Here is a 26,545-nt window from a genome sequence, read left to right on the forward strand (position 1 = left end):
GTCTCCATAATTTCCCTCCTTCCAATTCCTTCCTGTGGTATTAGGAACCAAACCCAGGGCCTTGCACATATAGGTAAGTGACCATCTACCTTTGACAAACATTTCCAGTTCCCTATTGTGTTACCAAGCTACCAAATGAGTCACAGGTAGTGTTCTAAGAAGCCAACAGTAACAAGTAAGGAAACACTCATCTTTGAGGTAGCACAAGGACAAACTCAGGCACGTGTAAGCAAGATGCAACCCACTGGACTACATCCCCGAGTACAGAATTCTAGGCCAAAAGGTAGACATTAGCCCATTACTGTTTAATGATGCTGTTCAAAATGCCTGTTGTTTATTAGCTTAATGGTCATTCCTCTCTAATCTTTCTCTTTTTAGAAGCTTTTTAAGATCAAACATTTATCTGGGCTGGGAACACAGCTCAGTGATAGCTTGCCTAGCATGTTTGCCAGCCTAGAGAAACAAAATCATGTTTAAATTTGGTATTCTCCAATTTTCTCTCCTGAAGACTCTGCATGCATTTCCCCTCTGGGATCTGGCTTTCTGAAGCTAATAGCCCAGGCTGTAGAAACCCATCCTCAACTAAGAGTAGCTACAAGTGCCCATTGTCTTCTTTGCGAGTAAGTTAGATAGCCGTAGGTTGCGCCTTGCAAGTCTATCACCTGCCTCCTCACTCCTATTTACTTTCTGTGCTCATCCTAGGTAATCTACTCAGCTTTCCTTTACCTCCAACTACCCAATTCTTCAGTCACACCTAACTGCTGTAATGCTTGTTTTTGATTTCCCAGTAGACTGCAGGACTATCTTTCTCAGTTTTCTTTATTTTCAAGGTCTTCCCAGTCTCCTGTTCTAGTGTTAGGGTTTAATTCCTCTTGATGTCTTTTTTGATTTAAATCAGACATGGAATCCCTGGTAATTTCATGACTTTAGCTTTTTATAGTTTTTAATTACATTCTTAACAATTTTCCCTACCACCCAATTTGTCACTTTGTTTTGGGGAAGTGTCCTCTGAAGTATCACGTGTTAAAAGTTTGATGATGAATTTGTGCTTTGCTGAGACAGTGGGCCAAGTGGCAGGGAATGTGTTCTCGAATAGGGAGGGTGCTGGGACCCATCTGCCTTTGCTGCCTATGCACTATCAAGTTCTTATCTGTGCTTCTAACCGTGACAGGCTCCAAAACAATGGAGCCAATCATGAGTCAAAACCAGTAAGACTGAGCCAAATCAATCTTTTCTATGTAAGGAAATTAATTTAAGGAATTAATAAAGCTGGTTATCTCAATTAGGCATGGCGCTTCAGATATACAATCTTAGGGATTCTTGTCTATTTATACTATATAGATTGACCCTACACATACTGTAATTATTCAGCCACCCATAAGGCTGCATTTTTGGGTCCTAAAGGCAGGCACGTGTGGGTGGACCCTTGGGAACAAAGGGCCTGTGTGACCCACGTGCGACTCAACTAAACCCTTGAGCGCATGCGTGGGTGGCCTGTCACCTGCGCCAGTGTGTGAACACTCACGCAAACCCTCTGTGTGCACATGCAAGGCGTGGGGGGGGGTCCACCATTCTCAGTGTGTGATGTAGGCACATCTTCCCCCTGTACGCATGTGCCAGGCAGCCTTTAAAAGCTGGACGCACGCACCTCCCTCCCCCCCTCCCTCTCCATACACTGTTTCCTCAGGCCTGTAAGCACCTTCCTCCTCTAATAAACTCCTAAGTGGGTTTGTGTCTCGTGTCTTCTCACTCACATCGGACATTTCACATACTTCTCTCACACCTCCTGAAATCTTACTACACTGTTTACGTACTCTGTCATACTGTCTCTGAGTCCTCTTACCACACAGCCTCTATTGTTGGTCAATTCGACCATGAACTTGTAATAAATTCATTTACTCGAAATATATCCCTACTACTATCCATATAAAACTACAGACACCTAACCCCAAAGGCTTTCTGTCAGCTGGTTGTACTACTTGCAGACCTCCCAAGTGCTGGGATTAAAGGTGTGCACCACCACGTCAGGCTCCAACCTACTTCTCTTAAGATCGTGACTTTGCCTAACCATGCTTGCCCTCTTTAGATTTCACAGAACTAACTATCTGAACACATTTGAAAACAAAGTACCAACCTGTACGATGGTCGCCGGGCCAGGATCCCGTGAGCTTTCTGTGAGGAGCCTATGCTGTCAGATGAGTCCTGAGACTCCTCACTTTCTGATAAAGATGATACCTAAAAATCAGAACTGATTTTAATATGCTGAAGAATACAGATGGGCAAAGAATGAAGTTGTTACTTTCAAAATGATCTGTCTTCCGTCACCCAAATTCACTGCACATCACTCCTAAGATCTAAAAGGAGGAAAGGGGAAGGACAGCAACTGAACAAACACTTAGACTGGGCAAGGTGCCACCTCTAATCCCAACACTCAGGAGGCACAGGCAGGTGGGTCCATTGAGCAAGTTCTAGGACAGAGAAACCCTGTCCTAAGAAACCAAGAAAGAAAAGAAATCAGAACATACAATACAGTACAGGGCTAACAATAAAGCTTATGTCGCAAATAAAATGATACTAGCTGGGAACTGGAAAGATGGTTCAGCCGTTAGGAACACTGGCTGCTCTTCTAGAGGTTTGAAGTTCAATTCCCAGCATGTAGACAAAGCACTCATAAATAAAATACATATGTAAATAAACCTTTAAATGATATTCTGCTGGTTAAAAATAAACCTACTTCTGATCGCACCCTGCACCATATTTAGACATGTACTTTGCCTGTAGATAACTGTCCTAAGGAGACTGCTGGATCAAGGTCTGTGCTAGATGGATGCGTGTGGGAGGCTGGGAATTGAGATGGTTCAGTGATTATGAGCTGTTCTGTTCTTCCAGAAGACGGAGGTCAATTCCTAGCAGCCATGCCATGCTGCCTTGGAAGGACTGATACCTCTGGCCTCCACAGGCACCTGCACATATGTGCAGGTACTCACAAGTACACATAATTTAAGATAGTAAGAGTAAATACTTACAACTGGAAAGGCAAAGCTTTTTGGAGTCCTTAAAGCCATAAAATTAAAACAGGCAATCACACTTAACTCAAGAATCCTTTACCATTAGTAGACTGGTAAGAGTAGGAGGAGATAGAAACCAGACAAGGGAGTGAGCTGCCCTGGGAAACCAGCGAAGGCCCGGCCAGTTTTGGAGGAAGAGATGGTGGGGGTAGGTATTTCAAGAACTGTAGCGGTCGGCATCAGCGTTGTCTCATCTCATGATTAAATGAACCAATATGTGTGGCAGATACACAGTAAACATTAACTATTCTTGAACATTTTGAAACCAAGCTTTAAGTAGAGATGTTTCTCTATGTAGCTCTTGTTGTACTGGAGCTCACTCTGTAAAGCGGGCTGGATTAAAGGTGTGCCACCACAGCTCAGCCATTTTTAACTCTTCAAATGAACTAAAAACCAAACATTTGCCTAAAACTGGATTAGGATACCTGGCTTCATTTTTTGTTTGTTTGTTTGTTTTTCAAGATCAAACATAAAACAATGCAAACAGGCTCTGGAAGCCAGCCCTCTGCACAGCTAGCCTCAATCCAAATCCTTCCCTTCACTATCACAGAGGCCATGCTAGTGTGGGAAAGCTTGCTGCACATTTTAATCATCGTCTTCAATGAATGAGTTCCAGCCTGATATGGCAGCTCATTACGGTGACCCCGGAGCTCAGGAAGCTGGAAGACCATGTTTTGAGGCCAGTCAGGACTAAACAGTGACACCCTGTCTCAAAAAAGAAAGCAAACCCTCAGAGTTCTGCAGAGTTCACAACTAATGTGCATCTGACACGAAAAAGGAACAAGTGGCCCTCCACTAACAGTGCTTTCACTGATCGAGGTGTCACAGATGTCACCCCCACCCCCACCCCAGGGCCTCACTATGTGCCCCTGGCTCTTCTGGAACCCGCTACACAGATCAGACTGTACTCGAACTGACAAAACACTAATCAGACAACCCTGCCAGTCACTGTGTGGTCATGAAGAAAGTATGACTGGCACTTTACTTCCCCGACAGCCTCCTGGAAAGACGACATGGGATCAGAGGTCCTAAGGCAATCCTAAAGGACCACCCCAAAGCCCAGAGAAGGGCAGTGGGAAGGTAAAGACAAAAGGGATCTCCCGGTTGAGGAACCGACTGTGCACCCAGAGGACCAAACAAGGGGCCTAGCAAGCATTCCACTACTGGGCTAAATCCCAACACAGTTTCATGCTCTTCTAAGAAGACCTGACTGAAAACAATTCAAGTAATCAAGAGCAAAGGACCAGAACATCCAACTTTGAGCACTATCTTCTCTAAAACGTCAAGTATTTCGGGTGAAATTTCAACAACACAACGGCAATTTCTGTGGAAATCTGATGGTAAACTCAAGTCCACCCCAGACCTTTCAAGGCTTGCTCCACAATGGAACACCCCCAGTTTCCTCAGCCCCTTAGAAAGGCCTCAGCAGCACACCTCTGCCAAAAGAATTTAAATCACTGTCTGTGCTAGCTAGGGTGTGACTCTTAGGTCCATCTTCACTCTTCAGGAAAACAAATTATTTTCTGCCCCTTGAGACATAAATCATCCACAACACAGAAATGTCTTTCAAAAACCTGAGTATATCCCCTTCAAAATGGGGCTCCTGCTCTGTGGAAGGAGCCTAACTGTGACAAATGCCACTCAGCAATCACAGGTGGCCGACACACACTAAGGTCCTCTGAACTCTTAGTACACCCCAGTGCTTACAAAGCTCCAACTCTGGGGAAACGGTTCACTGGTTGGAATGCTTGCCGCACGGGCACAGGAACTGAGTTCCTGGCACAGCAGCGCACATCTGGGGTCCCAGTGTTGCAATGGTAGAGGCGGAGGATTCCTGGAGCTTGCTGACCAATTACTACAGCCACACCAGTGAGCAAACCTCCTCAGCAATTAAAATGTAGAAGGACTGAGAAAGACACCATGGTCAATATCCGGCCTCCCCATGACTCACAAGGCACAGGGCACTCCACATGTGGTACTTATACATCTACACCCACACACACCTCTTTCTCCTTTTGTCGTAACAGAGTATGGTTCAGCTGATGCTAGTCTACCATGCTGCAGTAGTCTAAAATCTGTCCTTCACTTAACAGATGCTCATTTGATTTTTTTGTTTGAGACAAGGTTTCTCTGTGTAACCTTGGCTGTCACGGAACTGCTCCACGGACCAGGCTGGCTTGCAATTGCCCCTACCTCTCAAGTGCTGGGATTAAAGGAGTGCACCACCACGTGGCTCAGTTCTGTGTTTTTCAATGGCACCCCAAAATGAGGATACAGAAATTAAAGACTAGCCGGGCAGTGGTGGCACACAGCTTCAATTCCAGCACTCGGGAAGGCAAAAGCTGATCTCTGAGTTCAAGGCCAGCCTTGGTCTACAGAATTCCAGGACAGTCAGGGCCACAGAGAAGCCCGGTCTTGAAAACCAATAAATAAACAAACAAATGAATCCTCACAGAGGTCCACCTGCCTCTGCCTCCCAAGTGCTGTGATTAAGATATGCACCACTACGTACAGCTTGAAGGAATAACCTTAAACATGCTGGCTGCTGGATATATACTGAAAAATGCAATGCTAGCCAGGCGATGGTGCCAAATGCCTTTAATCCTAGAACTCAGGAGACAGAGGTGGGTAGATCTCTGAGTTTGAGGCCAACCAGGTCTACAAAGTGAGTTCCAGGACAGTCAGGGCTACATAGAGAAATCCTGTCTCAAACCCAACCCCTGTACCCCCCAAAGGAAGGAAAAATGCAATCCTATCCTGATACCTGACACACCTAGAACTTTTCAGGAATAGAGATTTGTTAATTAATACAGTATCTATTATAATTTGTTATAATATAGTTTTTACTGAGCCCTTTTTTTCAAGATTTCTTTATTATGTATATAATTTCTGCCTGTACACCTGCAGGCACGATAAAGCAGTGGTGAATTAAAAGATGAGAGTTCTCAGAGCTAAAGAACAAAAAGACAGACTTTGCATGCAAATGGATGGTACCAGAAAAAACAACGTCCTGAGTGAAGTAACCTAGACCACGAAAGACAAACACAGTGTGTACTCACTCAGAAGGGGATACCCTACAGTCCACAATCCCAGAGAAGCTGGGGAACAAGGAGAACAAGGAGGGACATACATGGATCCTCCAGGGAAGGGGAAATATGGGAGCAAGGGGGAGGGGGTGTAAGAGGAAGAGGAGGGGAGGAAACAGGACAGCTGAGATGGGGGGGAGGGCAGAGGAGGAGATCAAGAAAAGAGATATCTTGATTGTGGGAGCCATTATGGAGCTAGCATGAAATCTGGCACCGGAGAACTTCCCAGGAATCCACAAGGATGAGCCCAGCTAAGCAGTAATGGAGAGGATTCCTGAACTGGCCTTTCCCTGTAATCAGATTGATGGCTACCTTAATTGTCATCATAGAACCTTCATCCAGCAACTGATGGAAGCAGATGCAGAGATCCACAGCTAAGCACTGGACTGAGCTTCCAGAGATCAGCTCGAGAGAGGGAGGAGCGATGATATGAGCAAAGAGGCCATGACCATAATGGGGACACCCACAGAAACAGCTGACCTGAGCTAGTGAGAGCTCACTGACTCTGGACTGACAGCGGGGAACCTGCATAGGACAAAAGTAGGCCCTCTGACTGTGGCTGACAGATGTGTGGTTGGAGAAGTCTTTGTGGTCACTGGCAGTGGGACCAGGATTTATCCCTACTGCTTGAGCTGGGTTTTTGGAGCCTATTCTTTTTTGGAAGGCCACCTTGCTTGGCCTAAATATTGAGGGGAGGACCTTGGGACCACCTCAGAGTGACATACCAGACTTTGTTGACTCCCCACAGAAAGCCTTGCCCTGGGATGGTGGGCAGGGTAGGAGGTAGGTGGGGGAGCTGAGGAGAGGAGGGAGTGGAATTGTTATGTAAAATAAGAAAAGATCGCCTTATTTAAAATAATAACCGCAAGGGGTTAAGGGGCAAGGAGGGCCCAGGAAGAGGGGACAAAGGGAACCAGAAGGAAGAGCTCTAAAAGGAAATTACAGGGACGAGGGGAGGAAGGGAGCCCTGACTCTGGAGCTCTGCCAGCTGAGACTTAGGATTCCAGCAGTTAATATTGTTGTGTCAGTTACTGACATCAAGACAGTTCTTTCTCAGATGATTATGTTAATAAAAATATTAAAACAGCAACAAACCAGCTGGAAGAGCTGAATGTACATACCTCAGGTGAGGACCTGTTACAGTGGGCACCTGTCTAGACTTCTGCCTGACTGTAAAGCTGCCAGGGGCCCTCTGCTCAACATGAAACTTGTCTCAAAAATGTAAAGAGGAGGAAGAGAAGGAGAGGAAAAGAGAAAAGCTAAGAACTGAGGTGAAAGTTAAAGGTACAGAAAACATATTCAATGAAATTATGACACAAACCTTATCAAACTCAGGCGGAGGACATGAAGCACAAGAGGGGGTTAGTCACATGACCTTTTAATAACACATAGTAAAATAGTAGACTCGAGAAAAAAAAACTAAAATCTCTAATAAAAAAAACATTGACTCACATAAGAAAACCTACATTAGGGGGCTGGAGAGATGGCTCAGAGGTTAAGACCATTGTCTGCTCTTCCAAAGGTCCTGAGTTCAATTCCCAGCAACCACATGGTGGCTCACAACCATCTGTAATGAGGTCTGGCGCCCTCTTCTGGCCTGCAGGCATACACACAGACAGAATATTGTGTACATAATAAATAAATAAATATTAAAAAAAAAAGAAAACCTACATTAGCCTCTACAGAAACATAAGCCAAAACCATGAAACAGTACACTCCAAACTCTCAAAGTAAATAATAGCCAACCACGATTATTATATTCAACACAATTACCTTTTTAAATTGATGAAGGAGACTGGAGAGATGGACCGGGGCTGGTTCCCAATACCCACAAGGGACAGCTCACAGCAGCCTACAACTTCACTCCTAAGGGATCCCACTGCTATCTCACTTCCAAAAGCACCTGTACAGATGTGTCAGACTCTCAGGCAGACACAATGAAATACTTCAGGAAGTAGCAGCAGAGAAGTCACGGGAGGCAGTGGTGACTAGTTCAGAGCACTCACTGTCCTTGCGCAGCCTCGGTTCAGTTCCCAGCACCCACACGGCAGCTCACAACACATCTGTTACCTTTTTTCATCAAATTCAGATCATCAAAGTACTTTTACTGGCTAAGCCAAATGGTTAGTCTGATCCTATTTGTAAAGACCTTAAAACCCCACCAGAAAATGCTTAGATCTGACACTGTCTCCAAAGCAACAGGACACAAAGCTACACACAAAAATCAGTTATGTTCTATGCCCTAGTATAGAAATTAACAACCCCATTTTACAACACCTTCCAGTGATAATAAAAAACTAGAAATAAGGGGCTGGAGAGATGGCTCAAAGGTTAAGAGCACTGACTCCTCTTCCAGAGGTCCTGAGTTCAATTCCCAGCAACCACACGGTGGCTCACAACCATCTGTAATGAGATCTGGTGCCCTCTTCTGGCATGCGGGCATACATGGAGGCTGAACTGTGTACATAATAACTAAATAAATCTTTAAAAAAAAACCTAGAAATAAATCTAGGGAATATAATGTAAATTTTAAAAGATGGAGAGACCATTTCACGCATGGATCAGCAGAACAAGATGCAAATGCTATACTACCAAAAGCAATCTAGAAGTCAGTGACATTCTCATTACAATGTCAATGACATTCCTTACAGAAATAGAAGATCTAATACACGATATAAAAACGAGTGCAGCCAGTATGCAGGTTTCTTAAAAAAGTAAAAATAAAGCTGCCATATGACCCAGCCATTCTATTCCTAGCTATATACTGGAAGGACTCTCAGTCAAAATACCACATCCACATTTACGCCTGCACTGTTCACAATAAGTAGGAAGTTGAACTAGCCTACATGCCATGCCCATCAGCAGCGAATAAAGAAAATGTAGTACATATATACACAGTAAAATTTTATTCAGTTGTAAAGAAAATGGAAGACATGACCTTTATAGGAAAATGGATGAAACTAGAAATAATACATTAAGCAAAAATATCAGACTCAGAAAAATAAATGTGTTTTCTTTCATACGCAGAGACAACATTTAAAAGACAGAGACAGGCACGCAGATACAAACACACTGAAAATGAGACAGAGACAGAAGGGGGGCAGGGGATTGTCTAGAAGGGACCGTGAGAGATCAAGAGACCTTAAGTTATAGAGAGATAAGAATGCTGGAGAGAAGACTAACTGAAGGAAGGACAGAGGTGGGGTGGCATGGAGTGGTGGCGGGGGAACAAATGAGAACGAAATATAATGACCCATACGTAAGAAAATGCCATAATGAAACCCAGTCCTAGAGATTGAGCTCGGTATGGTGGTACTTGCCTTTAACCCAGCACTCGGAGGCAGACTGAGGCCAGCCTGTCCAAATGCCAGATTATAGGGCAGCAAGAGCTATATAGTGAGTCATGACAAAAAGCACACAAAAAACAAACACAAATTTTAATTATAAAAAAAATGCATTTGTGAATAAAAGATTCCAATCCCCCCCCCCCCCCCCTTTTTGGCAGGGTTTCTCTATAGCTTTGGAGCCTATTCTGGAACTAGCTCTTGTAGACCAGGCTGGCCTCAAACTCAAAGAGATCCACCTGCCTCTGCCTCCCAAGTGCTGGGATTACAGGTGTGCGCCACCACTGCCCAGCCAATTCCTCCTTAAAAACAAAACCAAACTCCAATTTTGTGAGTTACAGGCTAGCATGGTCTACAGGGTGGGTTCCAGGACAACCAGAGTGACCTTCTCTTGAAAAACCAAAAGAAACAAAGCAACTTCTCAGGACTAGAGAAATGGCTCAGAGATCAAAAGTGCTCACGCCTCTCGCAGAGGATGTAGGTTCAGTTTCTAGAGCCTACTTGGTAGCTTACAATCACCTGTAACTACAGTTCCAAGGGATTCAATGTCCTCTGGTCTCCTAGGGCACCTACACACACAGAGAACATTAATTCACAAAGGTGTGCGTGCACTCATACACATAAAAGTAAGCTGGAGGGAGCTGTTGATTCATTCTACAATTTGTCCATTCATTTTTCTCCTCTTCCTTTTTATCCTGACATCCACTAAAACAGTCCTTATCAAAGCCTTCTGTGAAGCTGCTGAGAAACACAGATGGTTCTTGTCTGCAGGTGTTCACACCATGAACCAATCAATGTCCTAGGGAAATATGTGGTCCACTCATCAATATACATTTTGGTTTTAAGATTTAAGATACCACTGGGTGGTGGCACACGCCTTTAATCCCAGCACTTGAAAGGCAGAGACGGGCGGATCTCTGTGAGTTTGAGGCCAGCCTGGTCTACAGAGTGAGTTTCAGGATAGCCTGAGCCACAGAGACACCCTGTCTTTTTTTTTTTTTTTTTTTGATTTTTCGAGACGGGTTTCTCCGTAGCTTTTTTTTGGTTCCTGTCCTGGAACTAGCTCTTGTAGACCAGGCTGGCCTCGAACTCACAGAGATCCGCCTGCCTCTGCCTCCCGAGTGCTGGGATTAAAGGCACGCGCCACCACCGCCCGGCAGAAACCCTGTCTCGAAAAACCAAAAAAAACAAAAAAACAAAAACAAACAGGTATCAAGATACCTTACTTGATATCTAGTTAATTTATTACCATTGACTGGCAGTAAACAGCATTCTACTTCACCCTGGTACCTGACATATCTACATTCTCCATAAGGCACACCACGGCCTTCCTGGACTTAGAAGACAGGTCAGCCTTTATCAGTAGCACCAAATGTTTCCATATGAACAGTGGAACCCCAAGACACACCCAGTGAAGTCTTCCCCAACTAGATTCACATCTCAGCAATCTCATCTGCAGCGTGACTATGTAACAGACACCTCCCCTGTAGTTCCTGGATGCTCTGTTCTTCCCCCTTTCCTTTCTGTTTTCCATCTGGGTGATTTCGACTTGTCTATCTTCAAGTTCACTGACTCTTCAATCGTGTCGAGTCTAATAAACCCTACTAACTTATACTATTTTTATTTCTAGTAATCCTTAATGTAACATCCAATTCCCTCTTCTGCAATCCCTCTGTTTATGCATGTTATCTATCCCAAATCATGTGTCATGGCATGTGCATACCACCACTCAAAATGATAATAAATAACTTTAAAATGTAGCTGATAGCTAGGAATAACAGACACCTGTAATCCAAGCAAGTGCCGCTAAAGCAGAGGTAGAAAGATCAGAGTTCAAGGCCACCTTTCACTATACAGTGAAATTGAGGCTAGCCTGAGCTATGTGAGACCTTGTCTTAAAATGTAGTTGACTTGTCTGCCACTTGGGAGGCATAGGCAGGAAGATCTCTGTGAGTTCAAGGCCAGCCTGGTCTACAGAGGTAGATCCAGGACAGCAACGGCTACACAGAGAAACCCGTCTCAAAACACCAATAGAAAAAAAAGAGGTAGATGACTTATCCTTCCCTCCTCATATGACATCCCACCTTCAACTTCTGTAAGTCTCAAAAGCCAGCGGCCTGTAGATTAGATTATGGAACTTACTCTTGTGTTAGGTAGGAATAAGACTGTCTTCAGCTTTCTATGCCCTAGGGAAAAGCCAGAAGATGCTCCATGATTTTAATTATATTAAAATTTATATTTACAATTCCTAAGTTGACATTTCTAGTCTGAGCACATGTCAGTCAATTAAGCTAAATTCTCTAATGAATATGTTTATCACAAAAAAATTTTCAGGGGCTGGAGAGATGGCTCAGAGGTTAAGAGCACTGATTGTTCTTCCAGAGGTCCTGAGTTCAATTCCCAGCATCCACATGGAGGCTCACAACCATCTGTAATGAAATCTGGTACCCTCTTCTGGCCTGCAGGCATACATGCAGACAGAACACTGTATACAAAATAAATAAATAAATATTTTTAAAAAAATAAAAAAAAATTTTTTTCAATATATCCATAATGAACTTGCTAAAATGAGAATGGTCCAAGCTGGGCATACAACGATTACTCCAGTACCATAATGTTAGTACTCTGGTACTAGGCTAGAAGATGATGATCAAGAATTCCAGGCCACATTAGGCATAGTGATGCACACTTTTATTTTTAGCACAGAGAGAGAGGCAGGCAGATCTCTGTGAGTTTGAGGCCAGCTTAGTCTATATAGCAAGTTTCAGGACAGTCTGCGTGTCGCCCCCCACAAAAAAACAAATGGAGGGGGAAGACTTCCTTCTAAAGGTGCTTCAGTCCCCCCCCTCCCAACTTTGCAGCATCATCTCCCAGTCTCTCTGTGCTGGGTTTTCTGAGCATATAGAACGACAACAGGTGCATCTGTGAACACTACTAGCCAGTTCAGCATGCTGGCTAGCTCTTGACTTACCGGATGAGCTATCTGAGAAATGTGAGTCCCCTGAACTGCTGAACCAGGCTGAGGTGCAGTCTCTGAAGAGTTACTCTTGTGGGAATCTTCCATAATCAACTGAAAGGGAAAAAGGCAGTTAAAATGCTTCAGAATCAGCAACTACTACAGTCACATAACACTTGGTTAGTAATAAAAACCCAGAAGAGAACCAGTTCAGAGAGTATTCTTTGACATTTTAAAATTTGGAAAAGCCAGAATGTTAGATACTTGAGTCTTCCTATCAACAGATCTTTACCAATCTAGGGTTGAGTCTCTAATTGCATGCATGGCTTCATAAAGAGAATTTACTAACAGGTTAACAAAAATAAAGGGCAGGGCTGGTACTCAACTTTTTTGTTTTGTTTTTAATGTAGTTTCTCTGTGTAGCTCCGGCCCTTCTGGAACTTGCTCTGTAGACCAGATTGGTCTCGAACATAGATATTCACCTGACTCTGCCTCCTGAGTGCTAGGATTAAAGGTGGGAGCCACCAGGTGATGACGCTCAACTGTAATCCCAGACCTCAGGAGGTGATTGTCTCAGGCGCCAGCCGGGCTACACAGTGAGACTGTCTCTTATTCTAAGGACCAGATTATCTAAATATTAACTCACGGGATATGTAGGCTGAGAAAAATGAAAACTGTGATAGAACGTGACAGGGAGAACCACGAAGAGAAAGACTGATAGAGGATTTAGATAGGATTTAGGTCTGTACGTGGAGTACGAGTAATAAAAACCCAGTGACAGATATTGGGGTTCAACCTCAAAATCAGAAAAATAAACAGCCAGCCACTGGCTCTTACCTCAGCCTCAAGCCAACAAGGAGATCCTGCCTCCAGGAATCCTCAGAATAAATCTGATCCTGAGAGCTGTCTCCTCTCATTTTATATTCCTCTCTCCAGTGCAGGGATTAAAGGCGTGCACTACTACCTCCACTACTACCTCCCGGTTTCTGTGGCAAACTAGTGTGGCTATGGGGATTAAAGGGGTGTGTCACCACTGCCTGGTCTGAAAGGCTGACCAGGGCAGATGTTTTACTCTCTGATCTTCGGGCAAGCTTTACTTGTTAAAATACAAATAAAACATCACTATATTTTCCCTATTTGTCTAAAATAAAAAAGAAGGTGGTAACTAATATAAGGAAAACTATATAAAATAAGTACAGTGACTATATACAATATATACAGGTAATAAATACATCAACAATGTTTAGTCCATTTGCATCTGACAAATTCATATCTGTCCTATCTTGGTGAGTCCGAAGTCTTGTACCTAATTTACTTTCTATCATAACTTGCTTTCTGCATCTGGTAAACAAGGAAAACTATAACTATCTGATTTTCAACCCTCAGAGTCACAAGAAGGAAATAATAACTGAGTAAGCAAATGACTTCCAAAAAATGTGAGCAATGATAGAAACAGCTACCTGCCTCCACAGTCACCCAAGGTTCCTCTCCAACATGGGGGCACCTATCGTTGACCTAGAGGCCTAGCATATCCAACAGACTTCTATGAAGCAGGATATTCTTTTTTTTTTTTTTTTTTTTTTTTTTGGTTTTTTGAGACAGGGTTTCTCTGTGGTTTTGAAGCCTGTCCTGGAACTAGCTCTTGTAGACCAGGCTGGTCTCGAACTCACAGAGATCCGCCTGCCTCTGCCTCCCGAGTGCTGGGATTAAAGGTGTGCGCCACCACCGCCCGGCAAAGCAGGATATTCTGAAAGGCTGTCCATCCTCATCCTGACAGTGTTTGACAGTCACTTTCATTTGGGTCCTGCCTGTCCAATTGGGACAGAATACTGCCAGCAGTTGAGACAAGGACATTTTTAAGCTCAGTGGTTTACTTTTGTCCCCAAAAAGTAAACTCCATGTGGAGTTTCTTCGATGCTCATTATCTTCTCTGAAGTAGACTGGTGCTGCCAGGAGGGTATGTCTCACTGTCATAAAAAAACCTGCATTTACGGATAGATACAGGAAGAGAGTGAGTTTATCTAGTATGCATGAGGTCTCAGCACTAATCTTAGCACCATCGAAAACAAACTAGTCTTGCTGGGCAGTGGTGGCACACGCCTTTAATCCCAGCATTCGGGAGGCAGAGGCAGGTGGATCTCTGCAAGCCTGGTCTACAAGTGCTAGTTCCAGGACAGGCCCCCAAACAACAGAGAAACCCTGTCTCAAAACACACACACACACAAACACACACACACACACACACACAAAAGAAAGAAAATAGTCTTGAGGTGCTAAGTAGGTCTGCTGTTCCTTTTGGAGACAAGGCCGCACATGCGCAGAATGAAGCAGTAGAGGCGACAGCATCCTAATTGGACTACAATTCCCAGCATCCCACCGAACTACAATTCCCACGACAAAAAGCCATGCATGTGCAGGACATTTTCTCCCAGACGCACCTGGATCCCCCTTTAAACACGGGGAACGCTATAACTCGCCCCTTTTCCCCCTTTTCCCTTTCGTCTCTTCACCCCCGTCCCTCACCTGTCGTCACCCCACCCCCATTAAAGTTCACCCATGTGTGACCGCCCTGTGTCTCGTGTTTTCTCTCCAACCCCGCAGAAAGAACAACAAGGTCTATATAGAGTTCCAGGTTAGCCAGGGCTACATAGTCAAGACCCTATCTCAAAAATAAAGGAGGGCTGGAGAGATGGCTCAGAGGTTAAGAGCACTGATTGTTCTTCCAGAGGCCTTGAGTTCGATTCCCAGCAACCAACGTGGTGGCTCACAACCATCTGTAATAAAATCTGGTGCCCTCTTCTGCCCTGCAGGCATACATGCACTGTAAACACTGTAAACAAAATAAATAAATCTTAAAAAAAAAAAAGAGGCACAATGGTTTCTAAAAAAAAAAAAAGAGAGAGTAAAGGGGTAGCTGGAGAGATAGCACAGCGGTTAAAAGCACTGCTCCTTCTTCCTGAGGTCCTGAGTTCAATTCCCAGCAACCATATGGTGGCTCACAAACATCTGTAATGAGATCTGGAGCCCTCTTCTGGCCTGCAGGCAGACTTACAGACAGAACATTGTATACATAATAAATAAATTTAAAAAAAAAAGAGGAAACGAAAGAAAAAGGGGAAGGGGAAAAAGAAAGGGAAAAAGCAGGGGGGAAAAGATTTCCTTTGAGAATGAATGTAGATAGACACACACACACATGCACAGAGAAAGAGAGAGGCTGAAACTTCTGTTGAATGTCAGTGATGCTAAAAAGTGGGTACCTAGTTGTCCCTGCTTTCTAAACAGGTTTTTAATTTTTATTTTATGAGCATGGGTGCTTTGCTTGCATGTATATCTGTATGCCATGTGTTTGTCTGGTGTCTCGGAACGGCAGAAGAGGGTACTGGATTCCCTAGTAACAAATGGTTGTGAGCTATCATGTGGGTGCTGGGAATTAAACCAGGTCCTGTAAAGAACAGTCAGTGCTTTTAAGCACCAATCCATCTCTCTAGTCGTTTTTTGTTGTTGTTTATTGAGACAGTTTCTACGTAGGCCAGGGTGGCCTTAAACTCACAGACTCTACCTGCCTCGGCCTCCCAAGTGCTAGGATTAAAGGCGTGCACCACCACCCGGCCTCTCCATTCTTTACAAACTTTAATTGTGGGGCTGGAGAGATGGCTCAGAGGTAAGAGCTCTTCCAGATGTCCTGAGTTCAATTTTCAGCAACCACATGGTGGCTCACAACCATCTATAATGAGATCTGGTGCCCTTTTCTGGTGTGCAGGAATGTATACAGGCAGAACACTGTATACATAAAAAGTCTTTAGAAAAAAAACTTTAGATGTATAAAATACAGAGAAAATTTTCTCATCTAAATCATTTATTTTATTTTTCATATTCTGGTAGTTTTGAGACAGGGTCTATCTAGCCCTACTTGTCCAGGAACTCACTGATTGGCCGTCTCTGCCTCCAGAGTGCTGGAATTAAAGGAATGTGTCACCAGGCCCATTTTACCATTTGTTTGTTTTTCTTTAAGACAAGGCCTGGCTGTCCTGAGTTCAGGCTGGCCTTGAACTCAGAGACCTACCTGCCTCTGCCTCCCAAGAGCTGGGATTTAAGGCGTGCACCACCTCCGCCCAGTTTAGCAATGCGGTCCCCCAGTCCTACCAGTACATTACAACTTAAGGTACAGTAAGAACAAGGTGGTGCCTTACTGTGGTTTTGGTTTTCATCCCCCACTGAGGAATAATGTTGAACATTTCTCCATCTTTGTGCTAGCCAGCTTTTCCCTTTTTTGCCTTTAGTCTGGTCCCCAGCATGCTGAGTGCTAAAATTACAGAAATACACCACCATGCCTGTCTTAGAAAACAAATTCATTTACTCTCCAGATGGAAACTATCGTTGGTCCCTGAAAAACTGAAAACTCACCTCCTATACAAAGTGCTCCTCCTCTTACGGATGACACTAGCCCTTTCCCCAACACCGAAAATATAGAAGGAAACAAAAACTTTAAGAAACCGTAATCACAGGCTAGAGGATGGCTCAGTGGGTTAAGAACACTGGCAGCTCTTTCAGGAGATCTGAATTTACTTTCCAACACCCATATGAAACTTCAGTCTCAAGGGATCTGACTGAGGCTCTCTTTTGGCCTCCACAGGCACACATATAGGCAAAGCATCCATGTACATAAAATTTTAAAAATATTTTGTTGCTGTTGTTGTTAAAAAGGCCAGGCACGGAGGTATATGCCTTTGGTCCATGCAGAGGCAATTGGATCTCTTTTAGTTTGAGGCCACCCAGTGAGTTGGCATCCAGGCCTGCACAGAAGACGCTGTCTCAGCAAGCAAGCAAATAAACAACAAAAGCAATGCATGCAGGCAACACACTCATAAATTAAAAATAAAATTTTACAAATTTTTTTTAAAGAATCAAATCAAGCCTTTTCCCAAGTAAGTTTATAGTTTTAGCTCATTGTAAGCAATAACAGCACTTGTTCTGCTTTACTGACATCATCAACTGCAAATATACTCTTAAAAAAAAAGAGATTTATTTTTATTTTATGTGTATTGGTGTTTTGCCTGTATGAGGACATCAGATTCCCTGAAACTACAGATGGTTGTGAACTGCCATGTGGGTGCCGGGCTTAACCTGGTTCTTAACTGCTGAGCCATCTCTCCAGGCCCAGCAATACTTTGCTCACCCTTTCTTGGCTGTTCCTAAAAATTTTAAATCTGATTGGCTTTTGTTGTTGTTGTAGTTGCTTTGTTTTATCTTTGTTTTTGAGACAGAGTCCTAAAACCCAGGCTGGCTAACAAGACATCCATCTCCCAAATGCTAAGCAAGGCAACAGGTGTACCCTACCGTGCTTGGCTAAAATTCTGTTTTTTAAAATAACATTTTTAAAAACACAATAAATGTCATATGTACATTTTTTATAAAAATAAATTAAGTTCCAAGCAGTATCTGTCATGAGGTAATAGCAAGTTGGGCACTCACAAAGGATCTATGGAACTCAGCTTCAAATAAATAAGAACCAAAGTGAGCAGCTGGAGAGTTAACTGGCTCAGCAGCTGTAACTGTGGGTTCAATTCCCAGCACCCACATGGTTGCTCACAACTGTCTCTAACAATTCCAGGGGACCTGAACCCCTCACACAGATAAACATGCAGGCAAAACACCAATACCTACAAAATAAAATTACTACTATTAAAAACAAAGAACTGCCGGGCGGTGGTGGCGCACGCCTTTAATCCCAGCACTTGGGAGGCAGAGGCAGGCAGATCTCTGTGAGTTCGAGGCCAGCCTGGTTCCAGGACAGGCTCCAAAGCCACAGAAAAACCCCGTCTGGAAAAACAAACAAACAGAAAAACAAAACCCAAAATAAAAACAACAAAAGAACCAAAGTAATACACAGCATGCACATACCAATTAGAAGGATTCTGGATAGTGAGAAGTCACAGCAGGCTAAGCATTGCTGGCACTGTAAAGGCAAGGTACTTTCCCATAGGACAAGATCTCCGGTAGCTCAGGTTAGCATCAAACTTGCTATATAACAGAGGATGACCTTTCTGGAACTTCTGATGGCCCTGTCTCCACCTCTCAATGCACCTACCTACACAGCCGCTTTATGGAGAATTTATCATCACACCCAGGACCTATACAGAGCAGATAACTCTCTAAGTTACACCCTCTAGCCCAAAGCAAGATGCTTTAAACAAATTCTGTAGCCAGGGGCTTCCTAAGTGAAATTCCATAATAAGAGTTTTGTTTCTGTGCTGCTGCTGGAAGCCATAGCTAGGGTCTTACCAAGCACCCTCCACTGAGCTCCCCCAGCTCCTAGGAGCACGTCACACACTACCTATTTCACTCAAAACCTGTGCTTACTGTGGATCTTACATTACCATGCAAAAGACTGAAAGCTAGGGCTTCCCCAAAGCCTTGTTCTTTTATTTCACATGCCCCTGTGCCAACCACAGCCTCACATCACCACCTCTCCGTCTTGATGGGGCTCCCTTGTCTGGCAAATCTCTCCCAGCTCTAAGCTACCCTAACGTGTGCTCAGTGGACAGCAGAGTGAACAGGAAATACCAAATACAGCATTCTCTTCTAACAACGTTGAGCTGTGTTAAGCCTGGGGTCAGGGAGCCCCTTACTTACCATTTCCACAATTATGAGTCACATTGAATCTCTTCCAGATGTTCAAATGTGCCTGGCTTGCTTCACCTCATACATGTTATTTCCTACGCTACAAACACTATTCCGCTTCCTCCACCTGAGGCGTCTAAGATTTCCTCTTCCAGGCAAACCTACAAGACTAGTTTAGAAGCTGACCATATACCCTGGACCCTTTATGTTTCTCTCTCTCTCTCTCTCTCTCTCTCATTTTTTGTTTTTCAAGACAGGGTTTCTCTGTGTAGCTCTGGTTGTCCTGGAATTCTCCCTGTAGATCATGCTGGCTGGCTTTTCTTATGGCACCTACCATAGTAATATAATATAATATAGTAATATAAGTCCCTTTTCCTACACAGCACCAATGTCTTCACATTTAACACTAACAAAACCACCTGCTTACTTAGATAGATCTAATTAGAACTGATGAAATAACGGCTAAAGACATATCCTCAGAGAATCACTCCAGCTCAGGAATAGAAACAGGGCAACCGAGGCACAGGAAAACTTGAAATAACATCCTATGTGAAAACTGGAAATTCAAGTCAGGCAGTGGTGGCGCACGCCTTTAATCCCAGCACTAGGGAGGCAGAGGCGGGGGGATCTCTGTGAGTTCGAGGCCAGCCTGGTCTACAAGAGCTAGTTCCAGGACAGCTAGGACTGTTACACAGAGAAACCCTGTCTCAAAAAACAAAAAACAAACAAAAAAAACCCAAACAAACAAAAAAGGAAATTCAGTGAGATCATGTTTTTTTTGACCTGAGTACCATCTACTGGTGATATGTACTATCACAGTTCTGCAGATCAACAATCAAGAACTACAAACACTATTTAAGAGATGTCTCATTCCACTTTAGACTGTCCAGTTTCCTGTTTTGTTTCCTAGTGAGTGCGAAGCACGCTAGGCAAACACCCCCATTTAGCGTCATTATATAGGAGATAAAACCTTAAGTGGTCACTGTAAAGTGGGGGTGGGGACAACTAGAATTTTAAACAAAATATCTACTGGCAACAAAATCTTGGGATAAATGTATTTTGCCAACATAAATACGATACAAACTCTTAACACAGGTGACGCCACTTTCACAAAGGTTCCTACCACACCTATGCCGAAATGACCGCAGGTGTCAAGAAGCCCTTGAAGACTTTAGGCACGATGCTTTTCAAGGCTGTGAGTTCTAGGCCAAAATGAGCCACATAGAGTTTAAGGTCAGTTGGGAATACAGCATGAGACCTTTCTCAAACAAGCAAACACCCCCCAAAACTAACACTAGGCTAGAGAGATGGCTGAGGGGTTAAGAGCCCATAGAACCGAAGGCCAGTTCATGGCACCCACTGGCCTCTTCAGACCAGATAGATACACAGGAGGTGAACATAATTTTATGCAGGCAGGCGCGTACATACAAAAAACAATAACGTCTTACTATTGGGACCTACTGGCCTGGAACTCGCTGTGTAGACCACAGAGAGAAAGAGAGAGGATAGAGAGAGGGAGACAGAGAGAGAGAGAGAGAGAGAGAGAGAGAGATAGAACCAGTTTCTGCCTCCCGAGGGAGTAGCTGGGCTTAAAGGCCTGTGCTACCATGTCCCGCAATAAATAAACTTTTTGTTCTTTTTTCCCTCTCCCCTCGAGACGGGTTTCTCTTAGCTTGGCTGTCCTAGAACTAGCTCTGGCCTCGAATTCAGAGATCCACCTGCCTCTGCCTCCCAAAAGCTGGGATCAAATGCGTGCACCACCACACCGCATGGCAATGGACTATCAAAAAACTAACAAAGTTTCAGGACAGCCAAGGCTATACAGAGAAATCCTGTCTAGAAAAACCAAACCAAACAAACAAAAAACAACAAAAGTCAGTCTAGACTGTAAAGATCAGCCTGGGAGGCCCTGTCTCAGGCAAAACTAAAAAGGCTACCGTAAAACTAAAGGCGACCACATCTAGACGCCCTGCAGCAGAAACTCTATCCCGCCTCAGAAAGAAAGAGCGGCTACCGAGACACTGAGTTTTCTACTGGAACTTAAGCGGGGAGACACCCGGAAGAGCAAAGCACCGCACCCCGCCGTAAGGCGGGGGTTCTCCCCCGTCGCGCAGGTGAGAGCCCGAGGACTGGTTGCCTGCAGCCTGAGGGCGAGCCGTCACGGCTATTCCCGCCTCCACGCATGGAGACTCCCGTGGGCCGCGGGACCGCGGCGTCGGGAGCGCGGGGCCACCGGACCGGAGCCCAACGCCCGTGCACTCGCCCGGGAGGCGCGCGGCCGGAAGCGCGCGGCCGGTCCCACCCCCGCGCCCCTCCCCCACCGGCACGCCGCGCGCGACCCCCAGTCGGCGGCGCGTGGCCGCCATTGCGTCGTCGCCGGCGCCGCGTTCCCGTCCGGGCCGCCCCGCCGCCCCCACGTACCTGCAGAGCCGCCTGGCCGCTGCCCGGGGCGGGAACTTCCACTCCCCCGTCCCAGGCGGCGCCGACTTCGCCGCTCGCTCACGTCCCAGCCGCACACCGCGGCGGGATGGCGCTCCTCCCTGGGGTCGGCGGGGCGGGGAGAACCAGTGTAACTCGAGAGCCAACCGTCCGGGGCTACCGTTTCCCGACCGCGAGGGGCGTCTTTGGCGGCATGATCCACGGCAGGCCGGGGGCTGGGACGGGGGCCAAACAGTGCACGGAGCGTGAGGGGCGGGGCCTGCGTGCTGCGTCACCGCGTGCTCACGTGGCACGCCGTCACCGCGGCTAGCCGGGTGCGCGCGTTTTGGGCAAGTCCCGGGGTTCGCTTCCTAACTCTCGCTCAGGCTGCTCTCCGACGCCAGGCTGAGCTATTTGCTCTAAGTGTTCTGCAGCGTTGAGGTCCCTGACCTTGACCGGTACCGCTCTGTGCGCTGCGAGGCGAAAGGATGTTGGAAGGCTTTTATTCGTTTTTTTCAGTGTCTGGCCTCGGGATAGCATCGCACGAGCTGGGTGTTACCTCCAATCCCAGGAGGTGGAGGCAGAGGGAGCAGAAAGTAAAGGTTGGGCTAGGGAAGATCAATAGGAGAGCACTTACCTCGTATAGATGAAGGCCTGGGTTTGGTTCCCTAACGGAAAGTTTAAAGTTGTCCTCATACGACACTGCCTTAGAGTAGGCGGTGTTGGCCGGTGGTAGCGCAGGCCTTTAATCCCAGCAGAAGCAGGTGGGTCTCTGAGTTCAAGGCCAGTGTGGCCAACAGAGCTAGTCCAGGACAGCTAGGGCTGTTATGCAGAGAAACCCTGTCTCAACCCGCATCACCCCCCCCCCCGCAAAAAAAAAACAAGCCAGTTTGACCCTGTGACACACTAGGATCCTGCTTTAAACACGGTTGCCTAACATTTCATACACTGCTCTCACCTGTTCTAGTGATAAGTACGTCCCCACTGCACCACTACTGTCAGCCTTTTATTAAATAGGGTTTCACTACGTTACCCCGGGCTAGCCTTGAACTCCTGTCTAGCTTCAGCCTTCCAGGTTACAAAGGATAAAAGCCATGTACTACCATGCCCAGCTGGAGTAGCTAGCTCCTTAGCTTACTTTTTTTTTTTTTGTTTGTTTTTTTTTGTTTTTCGAGACAGGGTTTCTCTGTGGCTTTGGAGCCTGTCCTGGAACTAGCTCTGTAGACCAGGCTGGTCTCGAACTCCCAGAGATCCGCCTGCCTCTGCCTCCCGAGTGCTGGGATTAAAGGCGTGCGCCACCATCGCCCAGCCTCCTTAGCTTACTTCTGCTGTTGGGATAGAGGGGGAAATTTTCTGCTTGTGACACCCTCCCTTTATGGGCATTAGTGTTTTGCCTGCATATGTCTGTGTGAATATCATTTAAGTTACAGACAGTTGTTAGCCTCCATGTGGGTGCTGGGAATTGAACCCGGGTCCTTTGAAAGAGCAATCAGGGCTCTTAACTACTGAGCCATCTCTTCAGCTCCATAACATAAATAATAAAGTTATTTATTTATTATGTATACAGTGTTCTGTCTGTAAGACTGCCTGCAGGCCAGAAGAGGGCACCAGATCTCATTACAGATGGTTGTGAACCATCATGTGGTTGCTGGGAATTGAACTCAGGACCTCTGGAATACCCAGTGCTCTTAACCTTTGAGCCATCTCTCTGACTCCTTCTTTTCTTTTTTTCTTCTATTTAACTTTATTTTATGTGCATTGGTGTGAAGGTGTCAGATCCCCTGGAACTGGATCTTCAGACAGTTGTGAGCTGCCATGTGGATGCTGGGAATTGAACCCGGGTCCTCTGGAAGAGCAGCCATTGCTCCGACTCCTTTTCTATACTGCAAGCCATCATCCTTTCTCACACTGTAATCTTAGTAGCTTACTTTCTGCCTCTACTACTAATCACCGAATGGAGACAGCTATTGGTTACTGTGTTTGTGATTGAGTCACATGCCCACAGAAGCTCCCAGGTATAACGACTGAAGCTCTGAGGACAGAAGAAGCTTCACGTCCTGAACAGGTAAGCCTGTTTATGTGAGGATTTACATGAGAACACATCGCTGGCCATTATAGAGCCATTGTCACCTGGCTACCAAGTGCCTGATAAATCTGAAAAGTTTCTGCACCCCAATAAGTCTATTGGCCATGCATCAATCTAAATCAGACCACATCAAACCAAACTGGAAAAAGCCCAGATTTAATGAATAAAATGCTCCGGGATGATTTTCAGGCCCCCAAACACATGTTTTCTGGGGGGGGGGGCAGTTTAAATATCTTGTGGGAGTGGTCTTGAGTACCTCTGGGGGAGGAGCCATGTTTGGCAGGCTTTCTGAGATGAGGCGGGGGAGGGGGATTGAGGTGGAGCTTTCACCAGAACATTCTAGGCATTTTGGACGCATGGATACCAGGGGCTGGTATGGAGCTTCCACCAGAACAAAATCTTCTGGAGGAACACAACCTCTGGAACTTATTGTTGGAAACTTTCAATGTTTAGATGTCCATTCAGAAATAGCACAGACTAAAATCAACCTCTAAGTAGGAGTCCATGTGTCCATGTGACAGTTCTGAGATGGTCAGTAGCTGGTGGCATCAACCAGCCAACATATAAAATTTAAAGGTTCACATATCCTCCACATCATAGCATTTTTAAAAAAAATGATTTATTTTTATGTGCAGTGATATTTCATTTGTATTTTAATAAATAAACCTTGCCTGAAGATCAGAGAGTAAAACAGCCACACTGATCAGCTTTAACAGATCAGACAGTGGTGATACACACTTTTTTTGGGGGGGGGGCATTCGAGACAGGGTTTCTCTGTAACTTTAGAGCCTGTCCTGGAACTCACTCTGTAGACCAGGCTGGCCTCAAACTCACAGAGATCTGCCTGCCTCTGCCTCCTGAATGCTGGGACTAAAGGCGTGCGCCATCACCACCCAGCTGACATACACCTTTGATCCTAGTAGCTACACTAGTTGCATAGAAACTGGGCAGTAGTGGTGCACACCTTTAATCCCAGCACTAGAGATGAATATAAAATGGGAGGAGCCAGGTGATAGTGGCCCATAGTGGCCCAGCACTCGAGACAGGGGATCTACAAGGGCTAGTTCCAGGACAGGCTCCAAAACCCTGTCGAGAGAGAGAGAGAGAGAGAGAGAGAGAAAGAGAGAAAGAGGGGGGGGGAATAAAACCCAGTTGGGAGGAGACAGTCTTATACACAGTATACACAGTCTCATTCTGATTCCTGGAGGCAGGGTCACCATTACCATTTTGGACTGAGGTAGAGGTAAGAGCCAGTGGTTGGTTGTTTTGCTTTTCTGACCTTCAGGTTGAACCCCAATGTGTCTCTGGGTTTTTATTAATTGTGCTACATTTATGTGTGTTGATATTTTGCCTGCATGCATTTAAAGGGGAATATGCTATGGAGATTTGCATTGGTATGGATCTTGGTTTACTTATACAAATTTAAGGTGAATTTTGTTATATGTATATTTCTCCTCTTGATTAAGGTATTATTGTGTTTAGGCAGCTCATTTAAAAATGTAATGTATAGGGGCTGGAGAGATGGCTCAGTGGTTAAGAGCACTGACTGCTCTTCCGGAGGACCTGGGTTCAATTCCCAGCACCCACATGGCAGCTCACAACTGTCTGACACTCCAGTTCCAGGGGATCTGACACCTTCACACTGATGCACATAAAATGAATCTAAATAAATTATTTTAAAAAAAAATGTAATGTATAGCCAGGCGGTGGTGGCACATGCCTTTAATCCCAGCACTCGGGAGGCAGAGGCAGGCGGATCTCTGGGAGTTCGAGGCCAGCCTGGTCTACAAGAGCTAGTTCCGGGACAGGCACCAAAGCTACAGAGAAACCCTGTCTCGAAAAAACCCAAAAAAAAAAAAAGTAATGTATAATTTAAAAATATAGGTTAATAGATAATCATCTATAATAGTCAAGCTTGTAGTCATGTTGCTTAGATTTTCTAGATGTATAGAAATATATTTCAGTTAGATGGGTATTCTTCAAATCTTTCAGAGACCTTCAGAATATGGCATTTAAAATATTTTAATAACTTAAGACTTTTCATGCCAATCCTGGCAGCACCAATTACTTCAAAAGGAAGATAGGCACCGAAGAGGCTCCTTATGGAGTTTGCTAGCCATGTGGGCAAGAAACTGTTCCTGCCTGGACTGCTGAACTGGACATGCAGACCCACAGAGAAATGACTGCTGAACTTGCCTAAAGGTGAGACGGTCCTTCGGGGTTCCTGCTTCATAAAAGAATCTGCGAGACATTCTGCAGGAAACAGAAGAAAGTGACTGATAAACTGCCAATATAGGTGGAACTGTCTTTGAAATTTCCTGCTTCATGGAAAAGTCTGCCAGATACTATGGGCCTGTAGGCTGAAGATAGATGCCTCAACGATACAGAAGAACTTTGGGTGACTGTCCAGGTAGCGAGATATCTCTGTCAATTCTAGAGTTTTGGAAGTTGCTTACAATGCACTTCCTGTTTACTTCGGTAATATTATATCCTTCTGCAGTCTTTGATGAAGTTGAAGAATTTATAATTATAGTTTTCCTTAGTTATGATAAAAGATACTTGTTCTTATTGTATATAATTTTGTATTAGGCTTAGAACACTCTTATTTAAACAAAGGGGGAGGTACTAAAGGAAATCCTACAGCCAGCCCTTTAAGTTACCAGCCCACTGGGGCGTAGACTCTTAAACTATTTATGCCAATGTAAAGTATGAGTCTAGTCTCTTTTCCGGCTGCAGGATTTGGTTTCTGTTCTCTGTTCCAGCAGAGGATTCTGATTTGTGAATCTACCCCTAAATAAATGACGTCAATTATTCTCAATTCTGAGCTACATTTATGTGTGTTGGTATTTTGCCTGCATGTATGTCTGTGTGAAGGTATCAGACCCCTGGAGGGAGTTACTGACAGTTGTGAGCTGCCATGTGGGTGCTGGGAACTGAACCCAGGTCCTCTGGAAAAACAGCCAGTG

General features: G+C 45.0%; 1 protein-coding gene across 4 annotated transcripts in view; it reads right to left on the bottom strand.

Annotated features, from left to right (window-relative positions):
- Atf1 (activating transcription factor 1) overlaps positions 1-21,738 on the bottom strand; it is a 35,702-nt gene extending 13,964 nt beyond the window's left edge. Inside the window, exons 1-4 of one of the 4 annotated variants that reach the window (XM_041642609.1) lie at positions 21,497-21,738; positions 12,470-12,568; positions 11,641-11,684; positions 2,135-2,235 (exon numbers count right to left, since the gene is read on the bottom strand). Coding sequence is in view for 2 of the 4 variants with exons in the window: in XM_041642607.1 (XP_041498541.1) it covers positions 2,135-2,235; positions 12,470-12,562 (194 nt within the window). In the remaining 2 variants the exon portion in view is untranslated. Of the gene's footprint in view, positions 1-2,134; positions 2,236-7,620; positions 7,674-11,640; positions 11,685-12,469; positions 12,569-21,496 lie in introns of those variants that run through there. The other 3 variants (XM_041642607.1, XM_041642608.1, XM_041642610.1) reach the window with 3 other exon arrangements.
- Positions 21,739-26,545: the final 4,807 nt, after the last annotated feature.

This window comes from Microtus oregoni, unplaced genomic scaffold (genome assembly GCF_018167655.1).
Source record: "Microtus oregoni isolate MIOR12 unplaced genomic scaffold, Mior012 000077F_ref0000221, whole genome shotgun sequence".
NCBI lineage: Eukaryota > Metazoa > Chordata > Mammalia > Rodentia > Cricetidae > Microtus > Microtus oregoni.